A 27,707-nucleotide genomic window follows, 5' to 3' on the forward strand; every position below is an offset into this window, starting at 1 on the left:
CTCAGGGCTGGTGTTTGGGATAGGAATTAGGAGAATTTTAGGGCACTCGTATCAGGCTCCTAAAGGGGTTTCCCTAGGGGAAAGACCCTGAGGGCCAGCCGGGGGTCACTCCTCCCAGCCCCTCCCTTCTCTATCCCTGGGGAGGGGCACCACCTTGGCCACGCCCCACGCCCCACCCCCCGGGGGCTGGGCAGGAGCTTTGCTGGGGACCTTGCCCTGGCTTAGGTGGCGGCTGTGGGCGGGCCCCTGGCCTTTCCAGCTCGGGCCTCCCCCAGCATTCTAGAGCCTGCAGCCACTGCTTTTGCAGCTGCCACTGCAGGGCTGTCACCTCTTCTTCTCAGCCTCTGACCACCTGCTGCACCCCACCCCCAACCCAGCTGCTCCTGTCACCTGGCCATGACCTCGGCCCCCGCAGGGACCCTGGCCCAGCCCTGAGCCCTGGAACCCCCATCCCCTCCCCTGGGCCATGGCCAATGCAGGCCTTCAGCTCCTGGGCTACTTCCTGGCCCTGGGTGGCTGGGTGGGCATCATCGCCAGCACAGCGCTCCCGCAGTGGAAGCAGTCCTCCTACGCAGGCGACGCCATCATCACCGCCGTGGGCCTCTACGAAGGGCTCTGGATGTCCTGCGCCTCCCAGAGCACCGGTCAGGTGCAGTGCAAGCTCTATGACTCGCTGCTTGCCCTGGAAGGTAGGCCTCATGCCCGCTGGGATGGGGAGGTGGGATATGGGGCCGAGAGGTCCGGAGCAAGCTTTCCCACGGTCTGCCATCTGCACTGGGCTGCCCTCTCCAGCCCCTGCCCCGCCGTGCACTCATGAAGATCCAGGCCGGCCTGCTGCCGTGCTGGGGGCAGGGGCTCTAGGTTCCAGCAGCCATGGGTCCACATGCCAGCTCTGCCACTGTAACCTTGAAGGAGTCACTGACCCTCTCTGTCCTCATCTGGAAAGGGGACTAGGACTTTCACAGGACTCTGGGAGGGTCACAGGAGATGAGTGCCCGGCACTCAGAGGCCCTAAATCAAGACCCTTCCCTCCATTTCTCTCCATACTCTGCAGACACACTGTGCGCACACACCTACCTGCCAGTCCTGCCATGTAGACAAGTATGCCGGCACTCAGGTGCACCTACCCACACGCACAGACACACAGCCTCACACGTGTACATGCACGTCCACACCCAGGCGCTTGGGCACACGGGTGGCTCTCCTCCCCCTGGGGTGTAGGGGTTGAGCCTGACAAGCTGGCTTGTAAACAGGCACCACTGCAGCTCTACCCCTGGCTGGGGGCCGACCCACCCGCCCTCCGCCCCGGGGCCACACGGGCCTGAGCTGGGCTGCTGTCACATGGCCCCTGCCACTCCGGACCAGGCAGGTCATCTAGCCTCCCTCAGGGACCCAGATCCCTGGGATTGACCCCGGCAGCAGGCATACAGCTACCGTGGGTGACTCAAAGGGCGCAGGGGAAGGTAACTAGAGTCGGAATGGACAATGGGCAAGGCATCCCTGTCCAAGGGCCAACCTGGGCTGAGCTGGGCCTCAGACACCGTAGCTCCGCCTTCTGCTGAATCTGAGAGGCCTGAGGAGAAGCTGTCCCCCGCTGTCTGGGAGGGGTGGGCCCCAAAGGGAGGCGCCTGGCCAGAAAGCAGCTGATGGGAGAACTCATACCACCCTGTCACCACACACTACCTGGAAGAACCTGCGAGGGAGAGCGAACGGTGGGGTTAAACGGTGAGGCTCAGCCTCCGCACTCTGCCCTCACACCCTGTAGTCACCTGAGCCCCCAGGATCCCCTCACACCTGCCGCAGGTAGTAGCCCAGGAGGAGCGTCCTGCTCTAGCTCCAGCCCCTCCCATCTTGGGCTCCTCCCACCCGCCCACTTCTCCCGCCCCATCCAGGTCACATCCAGTCAGCGCGAGCCCTGATGGTGGTGGCCGTGCTCCTGGGCTTCGTGGCCATGGTCCTCAGTGTCGTCGGTATGAAGTGCACCCGGGTCGGAGATAACAACCCCATCGCCAAGGGCCGAGTGGCCATCGCTGGGGGTGCCCTCTTCCTCCTGGCGGGTGAGTGCCCGGCTCCTCCTCCAGCCTCTTGACCGTGGCAGGTAGCCCCATCCCGGGGGGCCCTCTGGAGGCCAGAGCAGAGCTGAGACCCCCCCCCGCCCTGTCCTTAGGCCTCTGCACGTTGACGGCCGTCTCGTGGTATGCCACACTGGTGACCCAGGAGTTCTTCAACCCCAGCACACCCGTCAATGCCAGGTGAGCCCCAGGGCATGGTTTGGGCCAGGGAACAGGCTGGGCCTCCCACTCCACCCACTCTGGGACCACTGGCCTTTGTCCAGCAGGGCACTTGGAGGGGGAAACAGGGGACGGACGAGCCCCAGGTGCTGTCACTGAGAAGCTCTCTGGAGTGCGGAGCAGCTGTGGCTGGGCCCTGAACGCCACCTCAGGAGCTAAATGCCCTGGCTCTGGATTTAAATCCCAGCTCTGCATGGGCTGGCTGTGTGACTGGCAAGTTCCTTAACCTTTCTGTGCCTGGTTTCCTCCCCTGTAAAAGGCAGCTAGGACCGAGGACGGAGCTCAGTGTGGTTGTGAGGGTTCTGTGAGATGGTGCAGGTAAGGGACTTAGCACAGTGCCTGGGCTGTTATTTCTGTAGGAGGCACAGTGACTTTGGGCCGGAGAGATGAGGCTGGAAAAGTCCTAAGGGCAGATGGCAGAGGGCCTTGCAGCCATAGGAAGGTTTTTTTCCGTGTCCTGGTGTGGAAGGCAGGACAGTCCCTCTGGCTGTGGTGTGCAGAATGGTGGGGAGGGAGCAAGGCCAGTAAGGTGCTGATGCAAAGGTCTGGAGCATAGGGCTTGGGGTCGGGGGCTAGCAGTGGAGAGTAGGCCCAGAGATATTTAGGAGCTAGAGTGGTCAGGACTTGTAAGGCCAGGGTATGGGGGCCGAATAGGGGGCTCTGTGAAGGGCCTGGACCCTCCCTTACCTCTCAGCTCTGCGGGGAGCAGAGAATGGGATAGTCTCAACCCCAAACATCCCAACAGGCCTTGGGCCCTGGGGTGGAGGGAGAATGAGAAAAGAGATGCCTGGGTTGTTGCAGTCAGGAGGGCTCCCTGGAGGAGGCAGCAGAGTGGAGAGGGGGAGGAAATGAAGACTTCAGGAGTGAGGTTCATTCCCTGGGGCTGGCAGCTCTAGCCATGAAAACCTGCCAAGCAAGAGGTAGCTCTGCTCAGAGATGCCATGTTGGCGCTTGCTCCTGTCCCTTCAACACTCCACAAGGCTGCCTGAGTTGCAGGCCCTGTGCTGGGCCCTGGGGACATGGATGAATCCGGTGCTGTCTGCCCTCAAGTTGCTCCCCAGGGAGCCAGACAAACGAGGAACTGATCAGCCACCCAGTGAGAGTCAGCGCCAGGCGGCGAGCGGAGCTGGGGTCAGGGGAAGCCTTCGGAGAAGGTGGCATCTGAACTGGGCCCTGGAGGCGGAGCACAGGAGGCGAGACGCTCCGGCAGGGGGCGCCTCGTGCAAAGGCACAGAGGTGGGGAGACCCGGGCGCTGCAGAGGGGGCGCCGGGCTGGCCCGCTGGGATTGTGGGTGGAGAGGCCGAAGTGCCAGGTGGAGCCGGCGGAGGAGTCTGGCCTTCTCCAGAGGGCGGCGGGAGCCCAGCGGCGAGTTCCGTGGGCCAGACCGTGACCGAGAGAGGTGGCAGGACTGCCCCGCTCTCCTCTCCCCGACGGGCCTGGCGGGCCCCGCCGCGCCCCCTCATCTGGCCGGAGGAGGAAAGGGGCTCGAGGTTGCGCGTAGCAGCCCAGCCTGAGCTGGGTCGCCCCGGGTGGTGTTGATGTGCTGCGGCAGGGGCGGGAGGAAGGGTGAACGCTCATCCCAACTTACCAGGCGAGCTCGAGGAGGCTTGTGAGGCCCCAGCCTCAGTTCCCTACGTCCAGTCCGCCCTCTGCTCTGCCAGGGCGGAGGTCGGGGGCCCCCAGGGGAGGACGGGGCGGGGCGGGGCGGGGGCGCAGGCACACCTGATGGCGTCCTCCACCCCTTGCAGGTACGAGTTTGGTCCAGCCCTGTTTCTGGGCTGGGCCGCCGCCGGCCTGGCCATGCTGGGCGGCTCCTTCCTCTGCTGCACGTGCCAGGAGCCCGAGAGATCCAACAGCAGCCCGCAGCCCTACCGGCCCGGCCCCTCGGCGGCTGCCCGAGAGTATGTCTGAGCCCCGCGTAGCATCCGCCGGCCCCTGCAGCACCCCGGGCGGGGCCAGGAGGGCGCAGGGTGTCCCCCCAGCTCGGTTAGGCTCTGAGCAACTTGTCCCCAACCCAGGCACCCACCCTGCGCTCTGAGACTCAGACCCAGACACTCAGAGAGAGGTGGGAGGCAGGCCCCAGCCCTCAGGCGCACACGCACGGCCAATGCAGGTGCAAGTACGGGCACAGACCTGTCCACACCCCAGCCAGCTGCAGTCCCTTTCACGACCATTTATTTACTCACTGACAGGCTATGTGAGTGTCTTCTCTGTGCTGGGCCTTGAGGACACAGCAGTAGAGAGAAGCTGGGTGCCCAGTGCCCTGGGGTGACCAGACCCCATCGCCTCCCCCCACCCATGGGCTCCTCACAGCAACCCCACGAAGGAGGCAGTACCGGGGGACAAATGTCCCCGATTTACACACGAGGAAACAGGTTCAGAGAGACCAGGAGGCCTGGCCCTGCTGCCTCTGAATTCAGGTCTCGCAGTATGCCTAGCGCTGCATGGACACCCACACAGATGGCTAAGCCAGGCCGTGCCACCCCTGCCCCGGAAATGGGCCCCGGCGGGGCTGCTGTGAGCTGCACTGGCCAGTCCCCGGGTCCGCGCCTGAACCCCATAGCCCCTGCCACCCCCCGCTGCCTGCTGCTCCCCCCGCTAACCAGCTCTCCTCTCTTTTGACTTTCAGACCAGTTGTTAAATTGTCTGCCTCCACCAAGGGCCCCCTGGGTGTGTAGTGTCCAGGTTCCCCAGCCTGGCTCTGTCCCCCTGCCACACCTAGACCGGGTGCTTGGTGTCTTTTGGAAAGAAAAGTGAACATCCAGCCCTGAGTGTGGTGTCATTTGATCTGTCCCTGGTATGATGAGGGTAGGGCCTGGCGCAGAGAGGTCAGAGCTGGTCCCTGGGGTCCTTGGGCACAAAGAGAGGGAGACAGACCCAGTGTGGGTTACACAGCACATCCAAGCTGATCAGGAACCTCCCTACCTGTCCTTGGGTAGGCACCAGGACCTCCTTGATTGGAGACCCCCAGTCAAGGGAAAATTAACCCAGATCAGCCCCTGCCCTCATGCTCAGGCCTCTTCCATCCCAGACATCCTCCCGGGACCCTGAGTCTCTCTCTGGCCTCTGCCCTCTGTCTCTCCTGACTGGAAAGAGCTGACCACAGCTCTTGGAAAGAACTGTCCCTTGCCTTCCCCCGCCCTCCTCAGCCAGCTCTGTCCTGGCTTCCTCCACCACCTGTCCTGGGACATCTCCCACCAAGTCACCAGATCCTAAGGACACAGCTCAGCCTTGTCCCCTGACGTGCCTCTGAGAGGTGAAATCAGACAAAATGACTATCACGCATGCACTCTCCAGGAGAAGGTAGGGGTGGGAGGGGAGAGGCAGGTGGCAGAGCTGCTGTGGGATCATCCACAGGCGCCCCAGCGTGGCAGCGGCTGCACGTACACAGGGGCGCCTCAGGGGCTGGAGGGGGTGGGCAATCTGAGCCCAAGTGGGGTCACCAGAGCCCTGCCCCCCGAACTATGAACGAGAACTACAGAAGAGTGTCTCTGGGTGCCTGACGGTATAACGCAGCGGTTCTTGGCTCTGGGTGCGCACATTCGAGTCCCCTGGGGAGCTGATGCCCAGCTCACCCCCCACCCCAGGCATCCCAACCTAATGGGCCTGAGGTGGACCTGGGCATCTGAGGTCAGCAGCACTGAGGACACTTCTCTGAGGCCTGAAGTTTGGGGCGGGGGGGGGCCACATTTCTTGCCCCTCTGAGGGGGTCTCATGTACAAGAAGAGGCAGGACAGACAAGAGGAAGCCCGTTTCCCTCTGCCTTTCCCGGGACCAGGCCGTTTCATGAGATCCCCACACCCTCTCAAGAAATAAACCCCTTTTGGCTGAAACAATTGTGCGTTTGATTTCTGTCACACACAGCCGGAAGAGCCCTGACTAATGCCAAATTTGGAACCTAGAAAGTGAGCGTCACAGTGAGGGCTCCTGTTCCAGGGGTCGCTGAGCAGGTGGGGTGTGGAGCCCAGAGGCTGGCCTCTGTCCCAGGCAGGGGATTCGGACGCCCTCACTATCTGGTCAGAAACCGGTTGGCTGGGAAACCACGTGTCATCTCTTGCGGTTCAGGGACCACCAGAGGCTTGGGACTTGGTAGGAAAATGTCGGGATAGAGTGTGCTGGCTGCTTCAGGGATAGGCTGTGAGGGAGACAAGCTCTGGGCCAGCGGGCAGCATGAAGGCAGGGTGGAAACAAGCTTCCATGTGATCCTTCGTGAAGAGAAGACTTTTGGAGCTATAGCCAGAGATTGGAGAGCTGGAGAGTCAGCTGACCACTCACAACCCAATCAGTACACTGATTAACATCGGAGTGGGGCCCTGGCAATGGGAGGATGCCTGGGAAAAGTTTAGAGTTTGCTGCTAGAAGAGTTTGGGAGGCCTGATCCCCTCCCCCCAACTCCCGGCCTCTCCTCTTTCAAATATCTACACCACGGTCACCTCGGCTGCCAACCTGTGACAGGGCCAACTGTCCAGCTCTCCTGTTTCCTGTCCCAGCCTCAAGGCTAGAGGACTGAGAGGAGACCCAGGAAGGTGGGTCAAAGGACATGATCCTAAAGCTTGTGCTGTTGTTTATTAGCAGAGTTCCTCCAAGAATGAAATTGGCAAGCCATAAAAGACGGTTTGGGGAGGGATATACCTGTGCCCTCAGCCCCGAAGGAAAGCCCAGGTACCGTGGCAACAGGTGTTCGGCTAAGGGGCGTGAACTGGGAGCTGGAGTAGCTGACCAGTGCACTCATCTATTGCCTGAACCTGAGAATATGGACAGGAACTGAGTATTAGATGATGTCAAGGAATTATGGTTAATTTGGGGTTATACGTATTGTTCATTTTATGTGATAACGACACTGTGGTTATTATTTTTTTAAGCCTTGTCTGTCAGAGGTGCACACTGAAACACTATAATGGCTGGATTTGCTTTAAAATACTCTAGGAATAGAAAGGTCAGGGGCAGGAGAAATTATAAAATAAGATTGGTAAATGCCAGTGGTACTTAGGGTTTCACTCCGCTCTTCTGTGCGTGTGTGTGTGCAAATGAAAAAAATCTAAAGGTTAAAAATACGTCTAAGTTTTACTGGTTGTATAATTTAGTATCCTCCCTCTTGACCACTGGAATAAAGGTGATGAATAGAGACTCTTGCTACTCAGAGCACAGTTCTCCAACCACAAGATTCGCATCCCCTGGAAACTTGTTAGAAATACAGACTCTCAGGCCCCACCCCAGACTAGGTGAAACAGATTCAGCATTTTAAGGAGACCTCCAGGTGACTCCTACACATACTGAAGTTTGGGCTAGGGAGGGCTGTATGTTGCTGCTCCTTTTCTAGATTTCAACTGAGACTTGCAACTGAGCTACCATTGAATACTGGATATAATGAAAGTGGTTCAATTTAAGATTTTGCCTAGAGTTGGCCAAGCTCATGGGGAACCACAACGAAACCTGACCCAGGCAACACTGGACATGGAGAATGGACAACACCCAAAGCAGTGCTTCCTGACCTCTTCTCCTCATAGAGCACATAAAAACAATACAATTCAATTTATGAGACTATTGCAGGCAATTTTATTCTGGACAACAGTCTTGTTGAAAACAACTAAGAATGTGGCGGGAACTGAATCACTTTGCTGTACAGCAGAAATTAATACAACATTGTAAATCAACTATACTTCAATAAAATTTTTTTTAAAAGAAAAAAAAATGTTGAGGAAAGGGTAAACAATTCTTCAAAGCATCAAAGGGCTGACACGATGCTATGGAATCACAGAGTCAAAACCTGAAGCACTGCCTCTCCCTCTCTGTGCAGTGGCCCATGTGGTCACCGCAAAGCTGAAGAGTCCTTGGCTGGCAGGGTCAGAGATTGGTTACGTATAAGGGGATTGAACAAATAAGTAAATACACTGAAAGTAATGGGAGCCAGGCTTCTCATTGTCAGAGAACGGATTTACAAAGATGGAAACGAGAAAGACTAGAATAAATCTTGTAGAGTTGGATTGGAATTGGAGGTATCTGGATGAACACACAGCTTTTAATATATGTAGATAAATGTAGAAATATAGTTGTGTGTGTATGTACATGTGTGCGATATACATACACAGAGCCTTCTGTAACCATGGATGTGGACCTGGAAAGATGGAGAGCCGACTGCACTACATTATTTTATATAAGGGACTTGAGCATCCGGGGATTTTCGGTATGGTTGTGGTTGGCGGGGGAGGGGGCTGGGTGTCCTGGAACCAATCCCCCGTGGGTGCTGAGGGTCTACTGTACATATATCTGTGAGCTCTATCCCCTAGACAGGCCAAGAACAATGAGCCCCCGGGGCAAACCCATATCTTGATTTCTGAATACCATTCTCTACTAAAAGGTAGCAGAACTGCAGGGAGAAATGGCTGATTCGAGGTCTGGGGTAAGGAAAGTACAAAATAAACTTGGATCATCTCGTTCCAGAAAGTAAGAACATGCTCAAGGAATGATGGTGACATGTCTAAAGGATACAGAAGCCAGACTAAAGGGGTTCCCTCTGGCTTTATCTGAAACAATTTGAGTATCAAAGTAAATAATTAACAGTAATGGATTTTAACTCCGTGAATAAAAAAATAAGAATCCACTAGTCCCTACTGATATAAATAATTAAATAAATAAGTGGGTAAGAAGAAAAAGCTCTACAGTAAAATGCCAAGTAATATGAGTAATTTATTAACTAAGAAGTACAAAATATTTAACTTTGCAGTGATGAACATAGCAGGCATATCTTAAGTGATAAGAGTTAATACCACCCGTAATCGGACAAGGCAAAACTGTGTGTCCCTTGATATAATGCATTGAGAAGAACACAGCATCATTTATATGATATTCCTGCTAAAGGTACGTAAACTGAATCTGCTTAAGACGGACAAATACAAATCGAGGTTATTCTACAAAATAACTGCCAGTACCCTTGAAAACTGTCAAAGTCATGAAAGACAGCAAAGGCCAAGGAGACTGAAGAGATATTACAGCTACATGCAATGAATGATCTTGGATTGGATTCTGGACCTATAAAGGACATTCTTGGGACAACCAGTGAAATTTGAATGGTGTCTGTGGTTGAGATGATAGTACTATATCAAAGTTAGTTCACTGTGAACAGATAGTTTTGTAGGACATTGTCCTTGTATTTTAGGAAATTACACACAAGTACTAGAAGAATAATGAGGCATCAGGAAAAAAATATGCGTAAATACACATGAAGAAAGAGTCACAAGGCAAATAGTTGCAGTATAATATTAATTGGGCAATCTAAGTGAAGGGCATGCAGGAATTCTTTGACCTATTCTTGCAATTTTTCTCTAAAGTTTGAAATTATTTCAAGATTGAAAGTTTTTTTATAAAAGTCTAAGGGAAAGCTAGAATACTGGAAAGCCACTCTTCTAAGAGGGCACTTGAAAATGCCTCCAAAGATGGAGATGGAAATGAAAGCTTTGAACTCACCTATGATGAAAACAAACAAAATCTTTATTTCACCTTCATTTTTGAGAGATGATTTTGCTGGGTATATAATTCTGGGTTGACTTCCCCATCCTTTTCAGTACTTTATAGATGTCATGCTAGTGCTTTCTAGCTTACGTAGTTTTTAAATGAAAACTCTACTGTAGTTCTTATTTTTGCTCCTTTGTTTCTCTCTGGCTGCTTGTCATATTTTCTCCATCTCTGGTTTTCAGAAGTTTGACCATGAGGTGCCTGGGTGTGTTTTTTCCTCTGTGTTCATTTTGCTTGGGGTTTTCCGAGCTTCCTGGATCTGTGGTTTGTTACCTTTCATTGACTTTGGAAAATTTGCAGCCATTATTTTCCAAACATTTCTTCTGCTACATTTTTCTTGTCTTCATCTGCTACTTCAGTCACATGCTTGATATTGTGTCACAGCTCTTCGATAGTCTGTTGTTTTTTCCATGTTTTTCTCTGTGTTTTCGTTTGTAGAATTTCTACCAACTTATCATCAAGTTCATGACTTTTTCCTCTGCTGTGTCATCATTTGATAAGCACATCTAATCAATTCCTCATTTCTGATGATAGTGGGCTGCTGATACCTTGTGCTTAGTTTGAGACCTGGAATCCAGAGTTTTTCTTAGTGTTCCTGAGCTTCAGCATTCAACACTTCCGGCATGCCTGCACAAGAGGGAATCTGTCTCCATGCTCCTGCCCCTTCCCCAGCAGCAGCTTGCCGTTGTTCGCTTTATGACGCAAGGCTCATGTTGGTGGCAGGGAGTTTTTCTCAGTTCTGCTTCAGCCTTAGTCATAGACAGGCCCTATGCACATGAGCGTCTGAACTCTGCCTTGTAATGACAGTGGGGCTTGCGGGGAGGGAGTTTCCTGCCCTCCCATCAGGCAGCAGACTTCTGTTTTGTATCTATTCAGGATCCTAGTAATGAGTTTCCTACTTTTCTCTAGTGTCAGGCAGCTTTTGCTTCTACCCCATCTCAGAGGTAGGCAGCCTTGGTTTAGGACTTCTTTCTTTGCTTTTCATTCCTTTTTTATCTCCTAATATTCCAAATGGGATCATTATCTTCGGCTTGTTAGTGCAGGTCTACTGCTTGTGAATGCTCTCCATTTTTGTCTCAAAATGTCTTTTTTTCACCTTCATATCCTACTGTGTATAGAATCCTAAGTTGACAATTATTTTCTTTCAGGTCGCTGAAGATATCATTTTACTACTCTGAAACTATAATTTTACTATTTTCTGGCATCCATTGTTTCTGTTGAGAAATGAAATAGCTTAAATGTCTCTCCTCTGAAAGTAATTTTTTTTTCCTGGTTCCTTGTAATATATCCTCTTTTGCTTTTTTTTAAAAAAAAAAAATTGTGATACCATTTTTGATGTGTTTAGATGTGGATTTCTTTTTATTTAACCTCTTTGGGATTCTTGACTCTTTCTTTTGGTGTTTCCCCCTCTCCCCACCCCAGTCATTTCTGACTGAGTCTCAGCCATTATCTCTTCAATTTTCTCATTTTTTCTTTCTTCTGTGACTCCAGATACAGACTGGTTGATTTTCTTACTATATTCTCTATCTCTTAGGTTTTATCCTCTATTTTCCACATTTTTTATTTTCTGTACTTCATTAAAAATGATTTTCCTTCAACTATCACTCAGTTAACTAATTTTATGTTATTTATTATTTTTTTAAGTTTTATTTTTTGGCCGCGCTACGCGGCTTGCACAACCTTAGTCCCCCGACCAGGGATGGAACCCAGGCCCTTAGCAGTGAAAGCGCTGAGTCCTAACTACTGGACCACTCTAGGGAATTCCCTAATTTTATCTTCACCTGTGTTTAATCAGCTTCTGAACCTGTCCATTGATTTCTTTGGTGTATTGTATTTTTATGTTCTCGGATTTCCACCTGGTTAATCTTTTAAAATCTGCTGTGTCAATTTAAACAGTCTCTGTTTCCCTTCTTTATTAGTTTGCCAGGGCTGCTACAACAGATTACCATACACTGGGTGGCTTAAACAACAGAAATGTATTTCCCCACCTTCCTGGAGGCTGAAAGTTCAGGATCTAGGTGTCAGAGTTGGTTTCACTCTGAAGCTTCTCTCTTTAGATTGTAGAAGCCTTTCTTCTTCTGGTGCCTTCATGGTCCTTCCTTGTGTGTGTCCATGTCTTAATCTCCTCTTCTTATAAGGACATCAGGTATATTGGATTAAGCCTCACCTCAGTGATCTCATTTAACCTTACCTCTTTAAAGGGTCTATGTCCCAATAAGTCACATTTGGCAGTACTGGGGTTAGGATTTAAATACATGAATTTGGGTTGAAGAGGGTCACAATTCAGCCCATAACACCTTCTAAAACGTTCAAGCTTCTCCTTTTATCTAATGAACATAGTAAACATAGTCGCTTTACATTCTGTGTCTGATATTTTTGGTATTTGGGCTTCCTGTGGGTCTTTTTCCATTGTCTGCTGTCTCTGCTGGTCCTTGTTCATGATGACTTGTCTCCTTGTAGACCTAGTTATCTTTGAATATATGCTTGATTTGGCACTTGGAAAATATCTGTAGAAATAATTCAAAGCCTAGGATTATATAATTTTCCACAAATAGTATTTTATTTGCTTTAGCTTGGTGCCTGGGATGGGGGGAGTGGAACCAGCAATTCAGGATCACCTTTATCCAATTTAGGGCTTGAGATTTCTGGGCCCCCACCCGACTCCAAGTCAGGTTGCAATCTATGTGAGGGTTGGTTTAATTTACTACCACGGTACAACCATTCAAAGTCCTCCACTCAAATCATGGGGCAGTGTACAAGGGTTCACACAATTGGTGGGCCTGGACTCCATATTTTTCCCTCTAGCACAGTACAGCTGCCTCTTCCAGACCAGCAAACATTTAAACTTCCAGATCAGCACTCAGCCTCTCAGTTGTCTCTTTGAGGTTTTCAAACATATCCAGGGGAAAGGTAGCCCTGAAAATCACTTACTTTTCTACATTGCCATCCTCTCCTGGACCTAGCCTAGGAGTCTCAGTATTTTGTTGTATTTTGTTGCTTTTAGAAAGATTTTTAAAAACATTTTGCCTAGTGTGTTTTTTTTTGGTGGAAAGTTTGCTTTATTTCAGATGTCGGCAACCAGAGGTGGGTGGGATGGAGTGGACGCCTGTTCAAAGGCCAACTCCCCCGCTACTGACAATCAGTGGGTAAGAGCTTTTATAGGTGAAGGGAGGGAGCTACATGAAGAAACAGCAGTCAGCTCTGACAGTCATCTTGAAATTGGTCATCAAGACGAATGGTCTGATCAGCGTCATCTTGATTAAGTACAGTTAGCCTTCAGTTCCAGGGTCGGTTTGTTCCCATTTCCCTGAGTCCAGTTCTCGGAATTGTGGCAGCATACGTTATTTGCCTAGTGTTCTTGGCAGTCTTCAGCAGAAGAGTTGGTCCAACGTTACCAGAAGTGGAAGAGTCATCTTGTCAGAGTGCCCTCACATAATTTTAGAATACATTTAAAAATTATTACTCAAGTAGAACATTTTTATTATTTCCTGTTCTGTGAAAGTGATTGTTCATGACAATCAAAATTAACAAAAAAATATTAGATGTTAAAATACCACAGTTGGTTTAAAATTATTATATCATCTCTTTTAAAAAATTTTAAGTTTTAATTTAAATATATACTCCAAAAATTGTATAGTGAGCACATGAATCTTGCTTTGTGACATTTTTACAAAAATGGGAAAGATGATGTACAAATGAAAAAGCCTTTAAATACTGGTTGTTTCCACTAAAGTTTTTATTCCTTAGGCCATCTAACTTCCCTTTGTACAGAATCTGACAATCACTGTAAGACCCTAAAACTATTGAATAGTTTTCCGTTTCAAGCCTACTCTTCTCTACATCTTTCCTCAGCATCTTTACCATCACGTTTCAATTTTTTATTGTGGTACAATACACATAACAAAATTTACTGTCTAAACCATTTTAAAGTGTACAGTTCAGTGCTATTAAGTATATTCATATTGTTGTGCAAACATTGTTACCACCCATCTCCAGAATTCTTTCCATCTTGCAAAACTGAAATTCTATACCTATTATGCAATAACTCTTCATTACCACTATTCTATTTTCTGTCTGCGATTTTGTCTAAGTACCTCATATAAATGGAATCATACGGAATCTGTCCTTTTGTGATAGTTGGATATAGGATTCTTGGATGAGTTTTTTTCTTTTAGCACTTTTAATATCAGCTACTTCCTTCTGTCTCCAGAGTTTCTGAGAAATCTTCTGATAATCTTATTGAGAATCCCTTGTATTTAATGAACTGCTTTTTTCTTGTTGATTTCAAGGTTCTTTGTCCTTTTCTTTTGACAGTTTGTTTTTAGTATGTCTTGGTGTGGGTCTTTTTTAGTTCATCTTGGAGTTTGTTAAGCTTCTTGTATGGTTATATTCACGTATGCCATCAAATTTTGGACATTTTCAGCCATTATTTTTTCAAACATTCTCTTTGCCCCTTTTTCTCTCCTCCTTCTGGAACTCCCACAGTGTATGTGTCAGTCTGCTTGATGGTGCCCCACAAAGTCCCTTAGGCTCTGTCCACCTTTCTTCAAATTTTTTTTTCTGTTCCTCAGACTCAATAATTTCCATTCTCCTATCTTCAAGTTCACTGATTCTTTCTGCTGCCTGCTCAAATCTGCCTTTGAGTCCCTTTAGTGAATACTTTCAGTTATTGTAATTTCAGCTGCAGAACTTTTTGGTTTCTTTTTAGGTTTTCTATCTTGTTACTGGTATTTGTTTTGTTTATACATTGTTTACTTGACTTTCTCCACATCTTTCTTTAGTTCTATGAGCATCTTCAAACATTTGTTCTAAAATCCTTGTCTAGTAGATGTGCCACCAGGTTATTCTCAGGGATAGTTTCTGTTGGTTTATTTTCTTTCCTTTGGACCATATTTTCCTTTTTCTTTGTATGCCTTATGATTTGTTATTGTTGTTAAAAACTTGACACTGAATCTAATAATGTGGTAACTCTGGAAATTAGGTTGTCTCTCTTCTCCAGAGTTTGCTGTATTGTCTCTTTTGCTCTAGGCTGTCCTCCAGAGTTTGCTGTATTGTCTCTTTTGCTCTAGGCTGCCCCTGGGCCATCAGCTTGAGGTGTAAATTTAAGGTATTTTCAGGTCTCTTCTCAGCCTGTGCGTGTGCAGTGACTTTCTAATTTCTCCCATATATGTGATTGCTTTTGATTGTCCTAGTCTTTAATGTCTGGCTCTCAACAGGGGAAGAAGACTAAAATGAAGAGGCGGTAGACACCAGCCGTTTATATCCCCTGAAGTCACTTCAGCTGGTGGGGAGGGGCTTGCAACAGCGGGGGGTAAGTGCAACAACAATGGCTGCTATCTGTGTTTGCATCTCCTTCATCAGAAGCAGCTGATTGATTAGTCAGAACACAGAGCCCCAGTATTTGGGGGGCAGGGTCCTTATTGCTCACCCTGGCTGCTGCAAGATATGTGCAAGGTGCTCCAGGAACATGTGCAGAACTGCCTGCCATGGGGCTGAGCTGGGTGGGGGATGGGTAGCTTCAGCTGAGCTAAGAGCTGAAATTCCCTAAATTAATCTCAATTTACTATGTCTTCCCTAGATGTTGCAAGCCTTCAATAGACTCCACAGTACCAAAATAGTTACATCAGACCAATATTACCTGTGTACTGGTTGTCGAAGTTAGGGGGACGGATTCCTGGTGCTTCATATGCAGCCATCTTCCCAGAATCCTTACCTCCTTGCTTTTCTGTGATGCTTATGATGTTAGTCTGGGTTCCCGAAGCAGTAGACTCCCAAATAGGATTAAAATGCAAGGATTTTATTAGGGAAACACCTTTCAAAAAATAGGGGCGGGAGCTAGGGGAGCCATCAAGCCTATGTGAAGGAACATTGGGTAGCAGAGTCATAGACTACCACGCAGCCTAAGGGAAGTTCGGCTAGGCCATCATGGGTGTCCTTGAGCCAAAGATGGCTGTCAGAAGAGTTCCATGTCTTCCAGGTACAGGACTGCTTTAGAATCTCTGCTGAGCCTACTCCTTGGCTTGGGGGCACTTGGAAAGCATGGCCACAAGACAAATGTGGTAGATTTCAGAGCAAAGCATCTTGGATCAATTATATTATCTGTAGTTAGAGATCTACAAGTCATTATCTCATGGCCACCACAGTTTGTTTACAACTTTCAGAGCTCTTATCTAAGTTGATCCTTAAAATAGTCCTGTAGTAAGTCAACATTTACTGAGCACTAACAAAATGTAAGGTATTCTCACTTAATCTTCGCAAGAAATTTAGGGAGCAGGTACTATTTCTATCTAAGGTTTTAAAAGCTCATCCTCCCCTGCATTTGGATTAGGCAGTTTGATGGTGGGATCCAGGAATCTGTTGATTTTCTTGTGGGTGGTCCATAGACCTTACTTTGAGAAACACTTCAATATTCAGTACTGAATGTGGTAGCTCCAAATTGAAGCTCTGGGGGTGAAGTTTCATTGGCAGGACTGGAACTCAGGTTTTCTGACCCCAAATCACTTTCCATCCTAGTGTCTCAAATCTATGAAAATTGAATTTTATGCACAGGGTAAATGAGGCATTTGGTTTTACTATAATCATAAAGCTCTTCTTGGTTGGCTCCTTTTCCCTCAACCCCACATAAACATGTCTCATCCTAAAAGACCCTTCCCTCAGATTTATCTCTGGAGTGATCAGAACTCCCATTCTGGTCATTCTAGGGCAGTCCTTTCATCCCAGTGTAATTGACAACCAAATCCCTTTCACTCTCAAGAGCATCCTATTTAGCTAACATAAATTATATAGTCTAACATAACTAGTTTATCTGCCCTTCCAGCAGCAGCCCTTGCTTCCTTCATCCCACTTCCCAACTTCGACACACTGAGTTTTTACTCTGTACTCTTTTGTTACAGATCCTGGGATATAGCAGAACAAACAAACAAAACAAAAATCTCTGCCCTGAAGATTACTGTCTAGCAAAGACAGAAAATAAGCAATTTTGATTAGCAGATGATTATATACACTATGGAGAACAATCAAGCAGGGGCAGGTGGTCAAAAGATCTGGGCATGGAGGGGGCTGCTATTTTAAACAGAGTGGTCAGGGAAGGCTTTCCTATTCCTTCCCCAAGATAACAGAGGGAGAAAGCCATTTATAATACTAGAGTTCTCTGGGGAAACAGTCTTCCTGTCAAGAGGCAGAAGTGTAAAGGCCTTGAGGTGGGAATGTGCTGGCACATTCAAGGAAAAGGAGGCCTGTGAGGTTGGAAGGGAGTAAACCAGGGGGAGAGCAGTGAAAGTGGGAGTGGGACAAATGGGGACACACTGTGAAGCCTCCTGCAGGATGCTGGCTTTTGTTCGTAAGAAAGAATGGAAACCTCTAAGGTTTTGAGCAGAGAAGTGACCCAAAGTCTGACATGGCTTTTAAAAGGACAGACACCCTGGCTGCTATGTTGAGAACTGACTGGAGAGGGGTGGGACAGGAAAAGGAAGGTAGCAGGGAGCTCACCTAGCAAGTACTACAATAATCCAAGTGAGAGATGACAGAGGTCTGGACCCATGTGGATGGAGGTGGTGAGAAGTGGTCAAATTCTGGATATATCAAAGGCAGAATCAACAGGGTTTGCAGACCCATTGGATGTGGAGTGTTCTAAAAAGTGAGAAGTCGGGATAGACTCTGAGGGTTTTGGCTGGGACCTGTAAGGATGAACTGGCTGTTGCTGAGATGGGGAAGGCTGTGGGAGTAGCAGCCCTAGTCACCCCTCAACCTGCTGAGTCTGCGGCCACCCCATTTCCACAGGGCTGCTCTCACCTTTAGTCTCCCTGTCACTAAGCCCAGTGGACACCTTTCAGCCTCCACCTTCTTGGACCTTTTGGTTTTGATGCCAACTGAGTCACTTTGTTCTCTAGGATTCTGTGACGTCCCCCTTCCTGGATTCCCCACATCTTTGGGCCTCTACAGATGCTCTGATGTGATTTCCTCCATGACCACAGCTTTCAACAGCCACCTGATGAGCATCAAACGTTCAGCTTCAGCCTACACCTCACTCCTTAGCTCCAAATCTGCTTCCCACATACTCCCTATGGATGCCCCAGACACCTCAAACTCTGTGTATCTGAAACCAAGCAGGCCCCTCCCCTTTGTGCATTCTCTACTCCAGCAAGTGGCACTATCTGTAGCACCACTCTGCAATCATGCCCCACTCTTCCCTCTTCCTCATTCCACATTCAACTAGTCACCTCAATCTGTCAACCCCATTTCTGAGAACATCTCAAATTTGATGTTCTTTCCTACTGCCTTATCTATGGTCTCATCTTATCTGGACTTCTATAGCAATGTCCAAATTGGCCACTATTTCGTCCCAGAGTAATCTAAAATGAAAATCATTCTATTTAAAAATCATCCACAGGAATTCCTTGGTGGTCCAGTGGTTAGGACTCCATGCTTTCACTGCTGAGGGCCTGGGTTTGATCCCTGGTCAGGGAACTGAGATCCCTGCAAGTTGCACCTTGCCAAAAAGGTATAAATAAATAAAAATCATCCAGATCCCCTATCACCAGCTTCTCAGCCCAGACAGAAGGGCTGTATAGCTGGCTGCCCCGAACCAGTAAGAAGTACTAAAACATCACTTGGATAGGTGTAAATATTGTGCAAGCTAAGTTGGCTCACTTCTTTGTATCATTTATAGCCTTCAAAACCAGGCAGCCAGACTGATGGGATGTAAGCAGGCCTTCCAATACCTGAGGCACCATTCAGAGCAGGGAGAGGCAGAATTCCTAACAAAAATGCTCCTTCCCCAGCCACAAACCAGCTTACCAGCCTTAGTGTCAGACTAATCCTTCCATTAGCAGAACCTCAGGTCTAAGCCTGTCATGGGCTATACTTGCCTGTTTATCTCTACCAGATTCCCATTCAATGCCACTACAATTCCCATTAGCTCTCCCCTACTCCTAACCTGACCCAACATTGCTCCCTTCCCAAACCCTCCATTGTGACCTCTGGGTTCAGTCATCGGCTTTTTCTCTGAATGTTCTTACTCTACCTCTAACCAGACTCGCGCCTAGGATGCTACTTCCCTCGGAGCCCTTTCGGTGATTATTTTTTTCTTCTTCAACACCAAGTACTGTGGTGTCTGGTAGTGAGCTAAGTCTATTACACCACTGCCACTTCTAAACACAAATTTTCTTGAAGTCCATGCTTTCAAGCTAAGCCCACTATCCAGCAGCATTCCTTCACATTCCTGGGCCTTCTCCACACCCACTTCTACCAACACTTGTGGGAACTGCAACACTCACTGAACACCATGGTCTATTTTTGACCTCTTCACATCTAGTACTGTCTTCCTCCTCCTGTCTTCTACTCACATGATCCTAACCTGAACTGCCACTACCAGTAACTGCCACATGTCTCCAGGTTGAGTATGCCAGGCTAAGGCCACCACCTCATATTCTTCCAGCTCCCTTAAATTAGTACTCTTACTCCATTGGGCCAATTTGGAATACTTGCCAACTCCTGGACAATTCCAATCACCAAAGGTGGCACTGTACTCTTACTGACTTTGGCTACCCAGGGTTCACCCCCAGATCTGGGGATGGGGGAAGTGGATGCTGGGGGACAATAGCACCAACTATAACCTTGCATTCACTTTCACTACCTTTGCTCTTTTCCTGTTAGATTCAGCTGGCCAAGCTCTGGTTAAACCCAACTCTCCACCTGCTGGCAATTCTATTTCCCTGGTATACCTTTTCCCCATTCTCCAAGACAACTACACCTTTTTCTCTCCTCTAAACTCCAACCTCTCTTCTTCCTTTTCTAAAGCCCACCAAAATTTTTTTTTTTTTTTTTTTTTAACTGAACCTAATCTTTTTTTATTAAGATTTTCTAAAATTTATTTTGGCTGCACCTGGTCTCAGCTGCAGCATGCAGGATCTAGTTCCCTGAACCAGGGATTGAACCCAGGTCCCCTGCATTGGGAGCATGGAGTCTTACCCACTGGACCACCAGGGAAGTCCCTTACTGAACCTAATTTGAATAGATGGATTGACATCATTTTCAATATTCACGAACACGTAAACGTCCATTTCTCTTTAATGTCTTCCAATGGTCTCGCTTCCTCCCAGAGATTTGGAAAGTGTTAGTCCTAAATATATTTCCTTAATACTACTGTATTTATTATACAAAATAAACTTTAGCCATTTACTATTACTAACAATTTATCCATCCTTAACTGCAAGCTCTTTTGGTTTATTACCACTACCACCTATTCCTTAAGTCTTACCTCACTGCCTAGGTCATCTAGTACAAGGTTCAACAGAAACCATAAGCATCCTCACCTAATTCTGAACGGAACGAAAGAAAGACAACATGCCCTTAGCACTTTCCATGCTCTCTGCTCCAGTCACATGGGTCTCCAAGAACATGAGGTATTCATGACCCTTACAGCTGGAGAACCAAACTCAAGGATTAAGTGTCAAAAGCTAAGGAAGGTCGTCACAGAGCAACTCACTGCTGCTACTGCTGCAAAGCATTGCTTCTACCACCCCTCTTCTAGTAAACAGTACTGACTTCCCCAGAGTCTCATGCTGGTGCATCTGAACGGTAGACCAGGTTCTAAACCTGCAGACTGGCTGCAAGACTGAATGCACTCTCTCAGCTGTCAGAGACTCACAGGCTACCTAATCCTTACACATAGTGAATTCACACATGAAATACTGGGCAACAGCACAAGACAAATACACATGAAAAAATGTTGTTTGCAACACTGGCAGCAAGACTGCATCACAAAAAACTTTCTTCCTTGCCACGGTTTTCAAACTCACATTCCAACATTACTGGATTATGTAAGCACTGCTGGCATCATTTCCACAACATATATCCTGATGTATGCAACTATTAAAAAACACACTACATACCATCAGCAGTGTTCAACATCCAAAGAGTTGGTCCCAAATTCAGAAAAGGCATTTCAAAGTGTTGACTGATACTAGCCTAACCCACTTGCCTATTTTTTCCCCACTTTATTCATCAGTCCCCTGAATTAAAACTATCAGTGCAATGCAAATCTCAGTTCTGTGCTCGAGCCCATTCTGGAGAGGCACACAGCACTGCATGACTCCCGGACATGCCACTCTAGCCTACTCTATAACCCCAAGGCCTCAAAAGCTGGCCAGAATGATCCAGAATTAGTCTCTAGATAGCAGTCATTAACTATTCCACAAAGGAAGCCAAAGGGCATTTAAGAAGACATTATAAAAGAACAGCCAGAACAGGCTTAGGTTACAAGGGTGCCGAGAACAAAATGAATGTCACTGACCTCTATGTTCTTTAAGCAGACTTCACACAAGCATTCCATTATTTGCGGTCACCATCTCCAGTGCCCAAGCAAAGGAGCTGAGCTGTGTTAACCGAGTACACCAGTCTCTGTGGCAGGCATCTGATAACTACGGTGGGTATCCTTCGATCCACAGGCTGAACTCACTCACAGCAGGGCACAAATAAATGGCTTCTAAGGATTAGAGTCCAGTTCGTCTCCACTGGACCATGCGCTCTCTCTTCTCCTTTACCACTGCCTCCCAGTAAAAAGAGCGCACAGAAAGGAAAATGGCCAGATTACCATAGTAAATACTTTCTAATTTTCAGTATGGGCCCACAGGCATGCTACTCAATAAAGGATTACACATTCTAAAAAATTTCCTGAGTAAATACCAATGAGTACCACCTATCTACAGATAGATGTAAGCTAATAAGGGTCCTATAACCAGCTAAGTACTTATAAACTGAAACGAAACAAGGCAGAAATATACACAAAGACAATTATTTAAGACCTTTATTAACAGGTGCTTGCAGTTTGTTAACTTTTTTGAAAAAATCAAGCTGTAAACTTTTATTACAAATTAAAAATGAGGTTCTTAAAAATCTCAACTTGACCAGATATGAAACAATTTAAAAACCTTTAAAGGTGTATTGAGAAAAACCAGGCTTTTTTTTTTTTTTTTTAAAAAACACGTTTGTCATTACCAAAAAGAGACGTCTTTAGGTAAAAATAATAAAAACCCCATATGCTGCATAGACAATGCAGATCGTTCTAGTTATCTGGTCAACAGGCAAAAAGCAAGCACTTAAGGTCTTCAGCTCCAATCTTTTGTTCATTTCTTATTGCTGGAATTTCGTATTCATTTCTTCTTGTTGGATGACTAAACTGTAAAAGAAAAAAAGTTTTAAAATTATCTTGCGCAGTTCACTGCAATTTTCTTTTAGTACACCAAACTGCTCCAGATTCAAATTAGCTAAGCAGGGAAGGCATTAACACATCTCATACTGGTTTATTTTAACACAGCAATTCATAACAGGGGTGGACCCTGCTGTGTAACAAGAATGGTTACTCCTAGGTTCTGGATGACCTTCTGACACTCAGAAAATAGTATAGAGGGGAAAAAAAGTTATCAGTGGCTGAAAATAATAATTCTAGAGCCAAATGCCTCCCAGAATCAAGTAAAAAGGGAATCCCTGAATTTTGGAATTGATGATACAATGCCAAAGTTGTCACTTTTCCCAAAGAGACCAACCATATTGGTCATTATCACCTAGGTTATTAATCCTAGTAGCTATCCCACTTATTTTTGAAAAATGAAAAATAATGCAATGTAATTAACATTACTTGTTAGGGTAAGGTTAGCAAGACTTTCCTCTGCTTACTGGTAAAATCATCCAAAAAGGTTGACAAAAGGCTCTCATATTCAAGATACAATGTAAAGCTAGGCCTCCAAGTGTCAGTGAGCCAAAGTATGGCTCTGATACACCCCATTACCAAAATGGGATATTCAGGTCATGTTATGATTAGTTTGGGTAGAAGACATTGTATGTTTAAGTGGCTTACCTTACCTGATGAACTGGGTTTTTTTCTCTTTCATTAATGGACACCACTCATGACTGCTCAGAGGCCAGAAGGCCATCTACGCTTACTTACCCGGATGATGGTAGAGATGGTAAGCCGGCATTTACTCAGCCCCGCCCTGCTCAGCCTCGGGAGCGGACGAATTCTCAGCTGGTGGATCGGCTGCTTTTGTCTCTTTGCCATCTTGTGGTTTAGGGTTTTCTGGGCGTCTGCGTCGGTAATTGAAGTTGCGGCGGTACCGACGTTGAGGTGGCTGCTGACCTTGGGTCTCATCTCCTTGATTTTCCTTATCTTCTTCATTGCCGTCCTCTCTGGGCTGTCTTTGGCGAGGAGGGCCCCTGGAATGAACATTGTGCAAACTTGCAATGATAAAACATTCTTTCTTTAACCTAGCCACCCGTATTAACACACCTGGCCTTTCTGTTTATCAAGTGGTCTGCAGGCAATTTAGCAAAATCAAAAGAGCAAATTTGGCTTTTATTTCACAAATTGAGTATGACTTGGGAAAAGGATTTGGAAGTATAAACTGGAAGATGAACGTTTAAAACTGGTTTTAGGGCTTCCCTGGTGGCGCAGTGGTTGAGAATCTGCCTGCCAATGCAGGGGACACGGGTTCGAGCCCTGGTCTGGGAGGATCCCACGTGCCGCAGAGCAACTAGGCCCGTGAGCCACAATTACTGAGCCTACGCTCCACAACAAGAGAGGCCGTGATAGTGAGAGGCCCGCGCACCGCGATGAAGAGTGGTCCCCACTTGCCGCAACTAGAGAACGCCCTCGCACAGAAATGAAGACTCAACACAGTCATAAATAAATAAATAAATAAAAGAACGTGAATTTCTAAAAAATCTTTAAAAAAAAAAACAAACTGGTTTTAATAGTCTCGTAAACTTTTACCCATAGTATAATCTATTACAAAGTTAGCCATGAAAGGACTAAAGGTGGTACAACACTATCAACACCTTGATGTCATTTAAAAACACGGGCTTTAAGGTAACCAGGTTTGGGAACAAGTGCTAACTAACCTTTACAGATGAACACTTGCTAAAAAGGCAGGAAGTCAAAACCAGAGAAAAGATGCTCTCTTCATATAAATGAAAGTATACAGCAACCATTAGTCACTGGGAAAGGCAAATCAAAACCACTTCTTACCCACTAGGATAGCCGTAATCCAAAGGCTGAAAAATAACCATGTTGGGGTGGATGTGAAGAAACAAACCCTCAATACATTGCTGGTGGGCATATAAAATGGTGCAGCAGCTTTGCAAAACAGCTTGGCAACAAATGTCAAAGAGTTACTATATGACCCAGCGGTTCTACTCCTGGGTCTATAGCCAAAACAGTGTCCATTATGTGATTACTGTATTATTCACAACAAAAAAAGAAAACAACCCAAATGCCCATCAACTGGTTAATGAAGAACAAAATGTGATATTCATACAATAGAACATGACTTGGTCATAAAAAGAAATCAAGTACTGATACATGCAACAACATGGATGACCTTAAAAATATGTGACTTGAAAGCTAGACACAGAAATACCCGAAACAGGCAAATCCAGAGACAGGGAAAGCAGATCAGTGGTAGCCAAGGGCTGGGGCAGAGGGCAATGGAGAGTGACTATTAATGAATACAGGACTTTGTGGGTGGTGGACTGGGGAAAGCGTGGCGGTGATGAAAATGTCTGGAATTAGACGGTGGTAATGGCTGCATAATTTTGTGAATATACTAAATACCACTCAGTTGCATGCTTTAAATGAACACCAAGATTAGTATCATCCTTTTATACATATTATAGGTCATAATAAGCTCTAATTTCCTATTTAGATCTGTACATTACATTTTTCACCTCTAACCCCTCCAATCTCCCACCTACCTCTCCCAACCCCCCCACCCCTTCTCCTGAAACTGTTTCCCCACATTTTGTGAACTCATGACCAGTCTTCGGCAAAACTGCCTTGTCTTTCCCCTGTAGCCTTCAAGTGGTGGCTGTCCCACCCCTATCACTGCGGCTTCTAAAGTGAATTCTAAAACCCCAAGCTTTCCAATCTTATGTTATGCCATATTCCATTTACTACACTTTTCCTGTTGTAATTATCATGACAGTCCCAAATAATATGGGCTTTTAGATTCTTTACTTCCCATCCAATTCTTGTTTGTTACCTAGGTTTTCTCAACTTCAAGCATTCCACTCTCTAATCACCCCTTACTTATTTTCCTGGTTTATTCCAGGTGTCTTGTTCTCCCACTCTATTTCCACTAGGACCTATAATCCAATGATCCTATCACTCATTCTGTCACTTACTCTTCCTTAATCTGTTTCTCCCCTCTTTCTCCAAGTATAAAGTCCACCATTAATCATTATAACTAATCTCAAACTCAGTCATCTTTGCATAGACAAATGCTGAACAAATCTAACTCTCTGCCTAATCTGAGGCTGCTGCTCAAAATGGCTGGAAAAGTACAACCATGTTGGGTGGACCCACTTTAAGTTTGTGAACACTATTATTTGATTTCCCCTGTCTATTTCTCTTCTAGAGATAATTTCACATCTTTGTCCCAAACTCCCCAAACCTCTCTCACCCCTCTCTCCTTTTGACTTCACTAACACACCGGGGCCCATATACTCTGGCTTCTTACAAGTGCAATGCCCATGGTTCCTAGCAAAAGACCAACCCACTATTTGTGGACCATACCCTATCCTAACTGAAGACAGTTCCAGCAGTTACTTCCCTAACAACTGTCCTCTTTTACTACATTTTCCAGCCTACAAATATGTTTATTTCTCAAACAAAAAAATCCTTTCTTGATGACACATTTCCCTTTATTGCCACCTCATCTGTCTCCTTCTCAGCAAAACTCCTGCTATAATAGGTCTCAGATTTCTTACAATTTGCTCTTGGATCTACATCAATCAGAATTTCACCCCATGGATTATAAGTAGCAATGTGTCATTTACTACTTTTAACAAAAAATTCCTGGCTAAACAGTTTGGACAGCCCTGCATTCGTTGAGATAAACTATAAACTTTAAGGCAAATCAATCTATCTACCTTATCTATCTCACCATAGCAATTATCTGGCACTGTAATACTAGTCTATTCATTCAAATTAGACCATTTAGTCTAACTTAAACCATAAGGCAAACAGTAAAACAGAAGCACTTGACAACAAAAATTCATTTGCTATTTTTAAGAACACCAATGAAACTAGGTAGAAAATTTAAGCAGCTCTACAATGTAAGAAAAAGTAGACCAAGGATTCTGCCCTTGGAATTTAAATGGATAGACTGCCATGAAAGCCTATTTTAGACCATTTATCTCTATTACAGATAAACATTATCACTATTTAAAAACATATTGTGATTATTTGCAGTATTTCAACAAGGTATCTATGTCTAGGTTTAAAATAGTATACTACCTGTTAGTTTTAGGGATCACATCTGGAGACCCAATGCTCTAAAACCCTTAAAAGAAATAACTGCTACACCAGTCAATCCTAACACTGTGGGACCGGGAACACTGTCTCAGTGTGCTACATATATGTATAAACGTGTCTGGCTCATGGAGCTCTTCCCTAATTACTCTATACTCTAATAATTAAATACCTTCTGTTAAAAAGATATGCTTACCTTTTACCTTTCTCCCTCCCAATGAACCAGGTCTTACAGTTATAATACAATGCGGTTTAAACTACTATTCTTACCTGTTAAAGGACAGAAAATGTGAAATTCCATACCCTCATTAGAGAAAAACAACAACAAAACCAACTGCATAAAGTAGACCACATCTATAAAGGTGTTTTTAACCAGTGCCAGCAAAGATGCAAAGAACACATTCTCAAAGATAACTGACTTCAGGTTCACCTCTTAGGCATCTGATGAAAGAAAATGTGAAGTGTTAACAGATAAATGACTGAAAAAGCCTGCAGAAGAAGCATGATACTGCTGAGTCCTAATACATGCTTGAGAAATTTTAAAATACAAACCATACCTGCGGAATCGTGGTCTATAACCCCGATACATATTCTGTCTCACTGGTCTACCTTGTTCTCCTGCACCCTGGTTGTCAGCACCCTGAAAAGGCAATGGAAATCAAGCCAATGTGGACCAGTAAAAACCCAACCAGACAGAAGTCTGAATACCACAGCAGTTAAAAATAAATAAAATCACATTTACCTCCATCACTTCTCCCTGCACAGGAGGGTTGGAATACTGTGGTCGACGCCCGTAGGGTCTCCGCATGTAGTAAGGTGGGAACCTTCGCCTGCGGTAGGGCCGGCGCTGTTGGGCCTGGCCTTCAGGAGCACTCTCCGATCCCTCATTCTTTTCCCCACTCTCACTATTCTGGTAATTCTGCTGGTAATTGCGTGGAGGACCCCTGCGACGTGGATAGCGTCTATAATGGTTACGGTCTGCTGCGTATTTACTGCCTTGTACTGGAACTCCACCAGGGCCTGTAACATTTGCTGCCTCCGCACCCTACAAAAGCCATCATATATTGATAGTGACGATGGAATTAAGTACACTTTACAAAACTTACACAAAGCAAATAAAAAAGGGTCTCTGTGGCCAGGGGTGCATAGAAATGATTAAATATTAGTTCCTCACTGTTCTGAAGAGATAGCCCTCTAACTGCAGCCAGCACATTAGGATTGATGCACCTGTGTTCAAGTGGTCACCTGACCCATCCATCCACATTAGAGCCACCATCCTAATGGATGAGATCTCCAAAATATTTCCATACTGAAGTCAAACCTTTACACAAAAAGCATCCTCACCTTTTCTCCTTCAACAACATCAAACTCCACAGTCTCTCCATCTCCTACACTGCGAAGGTACTTCCTGGGGTTATTCTTCTTTATGGCAGTCTAGTAATATCACATTCCAAAAATAGATTAACAGGGGAGAATAATGTGCTTTTTCATTTAAAATGTACCAGAGTCAACAATATTTTAGCTTGGATATACACTTAAAATTAGCTTTAAATAAGACCAAACCATCAATAAATTTAGGAAAACAGGGACCAATGCT

At 46.3% G+C, this 27,707-nt stretch overlaps 2 protein-coding genes across 3 annotated transcripts in view; one reads left to right on the top strand and one right to left on the bottom strand.

Moving 5' to 3' along the window:
• CLDN19 (claudin 19) lies at positions 1–21,807 on the top strand. Its single transcript, XM_082466557.1, has 5 exons — positions 1–689; positions 1,893–2,057; positions 2,168–2,252; positions 4,041–4,193; positions 4,922–21,807. The coding sequence occupies exons 1-5, from the start codon at positions 467–469 to the stop codon at positions 4,968–4,970; spliced, it is 675 nt and encodes a 224-aa protein (XP_082322683.1). The 5' UTR covers positions 1–466; the 3' UTR covers positions 4,971–21,807.
• Positions 21,593–27,707, bottom strand: part of YBX1 (Y-box binding protein 1) — a 19,009-nt gene continuing 12,894 nt past the window's right edge. Inside the window, exons 4-8 of one of the 2 annotated variants that reach the window (XM_082466487.1) lie at positions 27,455–27,544; positions 26,853–27,155; positions 26,668–26,750; positions 22,751–23,016; positions 21,593–21,982 (exon numbers count right to left, since the gene is read on the bottom strand). In XM_082466487.1, coding sequence (XP_082322613.1) covers positions 22,782–23,016; positions 26,668–26,750; positions 26,853–27,155; positions 27,455–27,544 — 711 coding nt within the window. In that variant the 3' untranslated portion in view covers positions 21,593–21,982; positions 22,751–22,781. The remainder of the gene's footprint in view (positions 21,983–22,750; positions 23,017–26,667; positions 26,751–26,852; positions 27,156–27,454; positions 27,545–27,707) is intronic. The other variant, XM_082466488.1, reaches the window with a different exon arrangement.

The sequence above is a fragment of the Balaenoptera physalus genome, assembly GCF_965194825.1.
Source record: "Balaenoptera physalus genome assembly, chromosome: 1".
NCBI classification, from domain to species: Eukaryota; Metazoa; Chordata; class Mammalia; order Artiodactyla; family Balaenopteridae; genus Balaenoptera; species Balaenoptera physalus.

What these genes read in the sequence shown, in the direction of transcription:
- CLDN19 (XM_082466557.1), top strand. Translation starts at nt 467, where the DNA reads ATGGCCAATGCAGGCCTTCAGCTCCTGGGCTACTTCCTGGCCCTGGGT. An exon ending in CTCGCTGCTTGCCCTGGAAG is followed by an intron (nt 690 to 1,892) that starts GTAGGCCTCATG and finishes CGCCCCATCCAG; the next exon opens with GTCACATCCAGTCAGCGCGA. An exon ending in TGCCCTCTTCCTCCTGGCGG is followed by an intron (nt 2,058 to 2,167) that starts GTGAGTGCCCGG and finishes CCCTGTCCTTAG; the next exon opens with GCCTCTGCACGTTGACGGCC.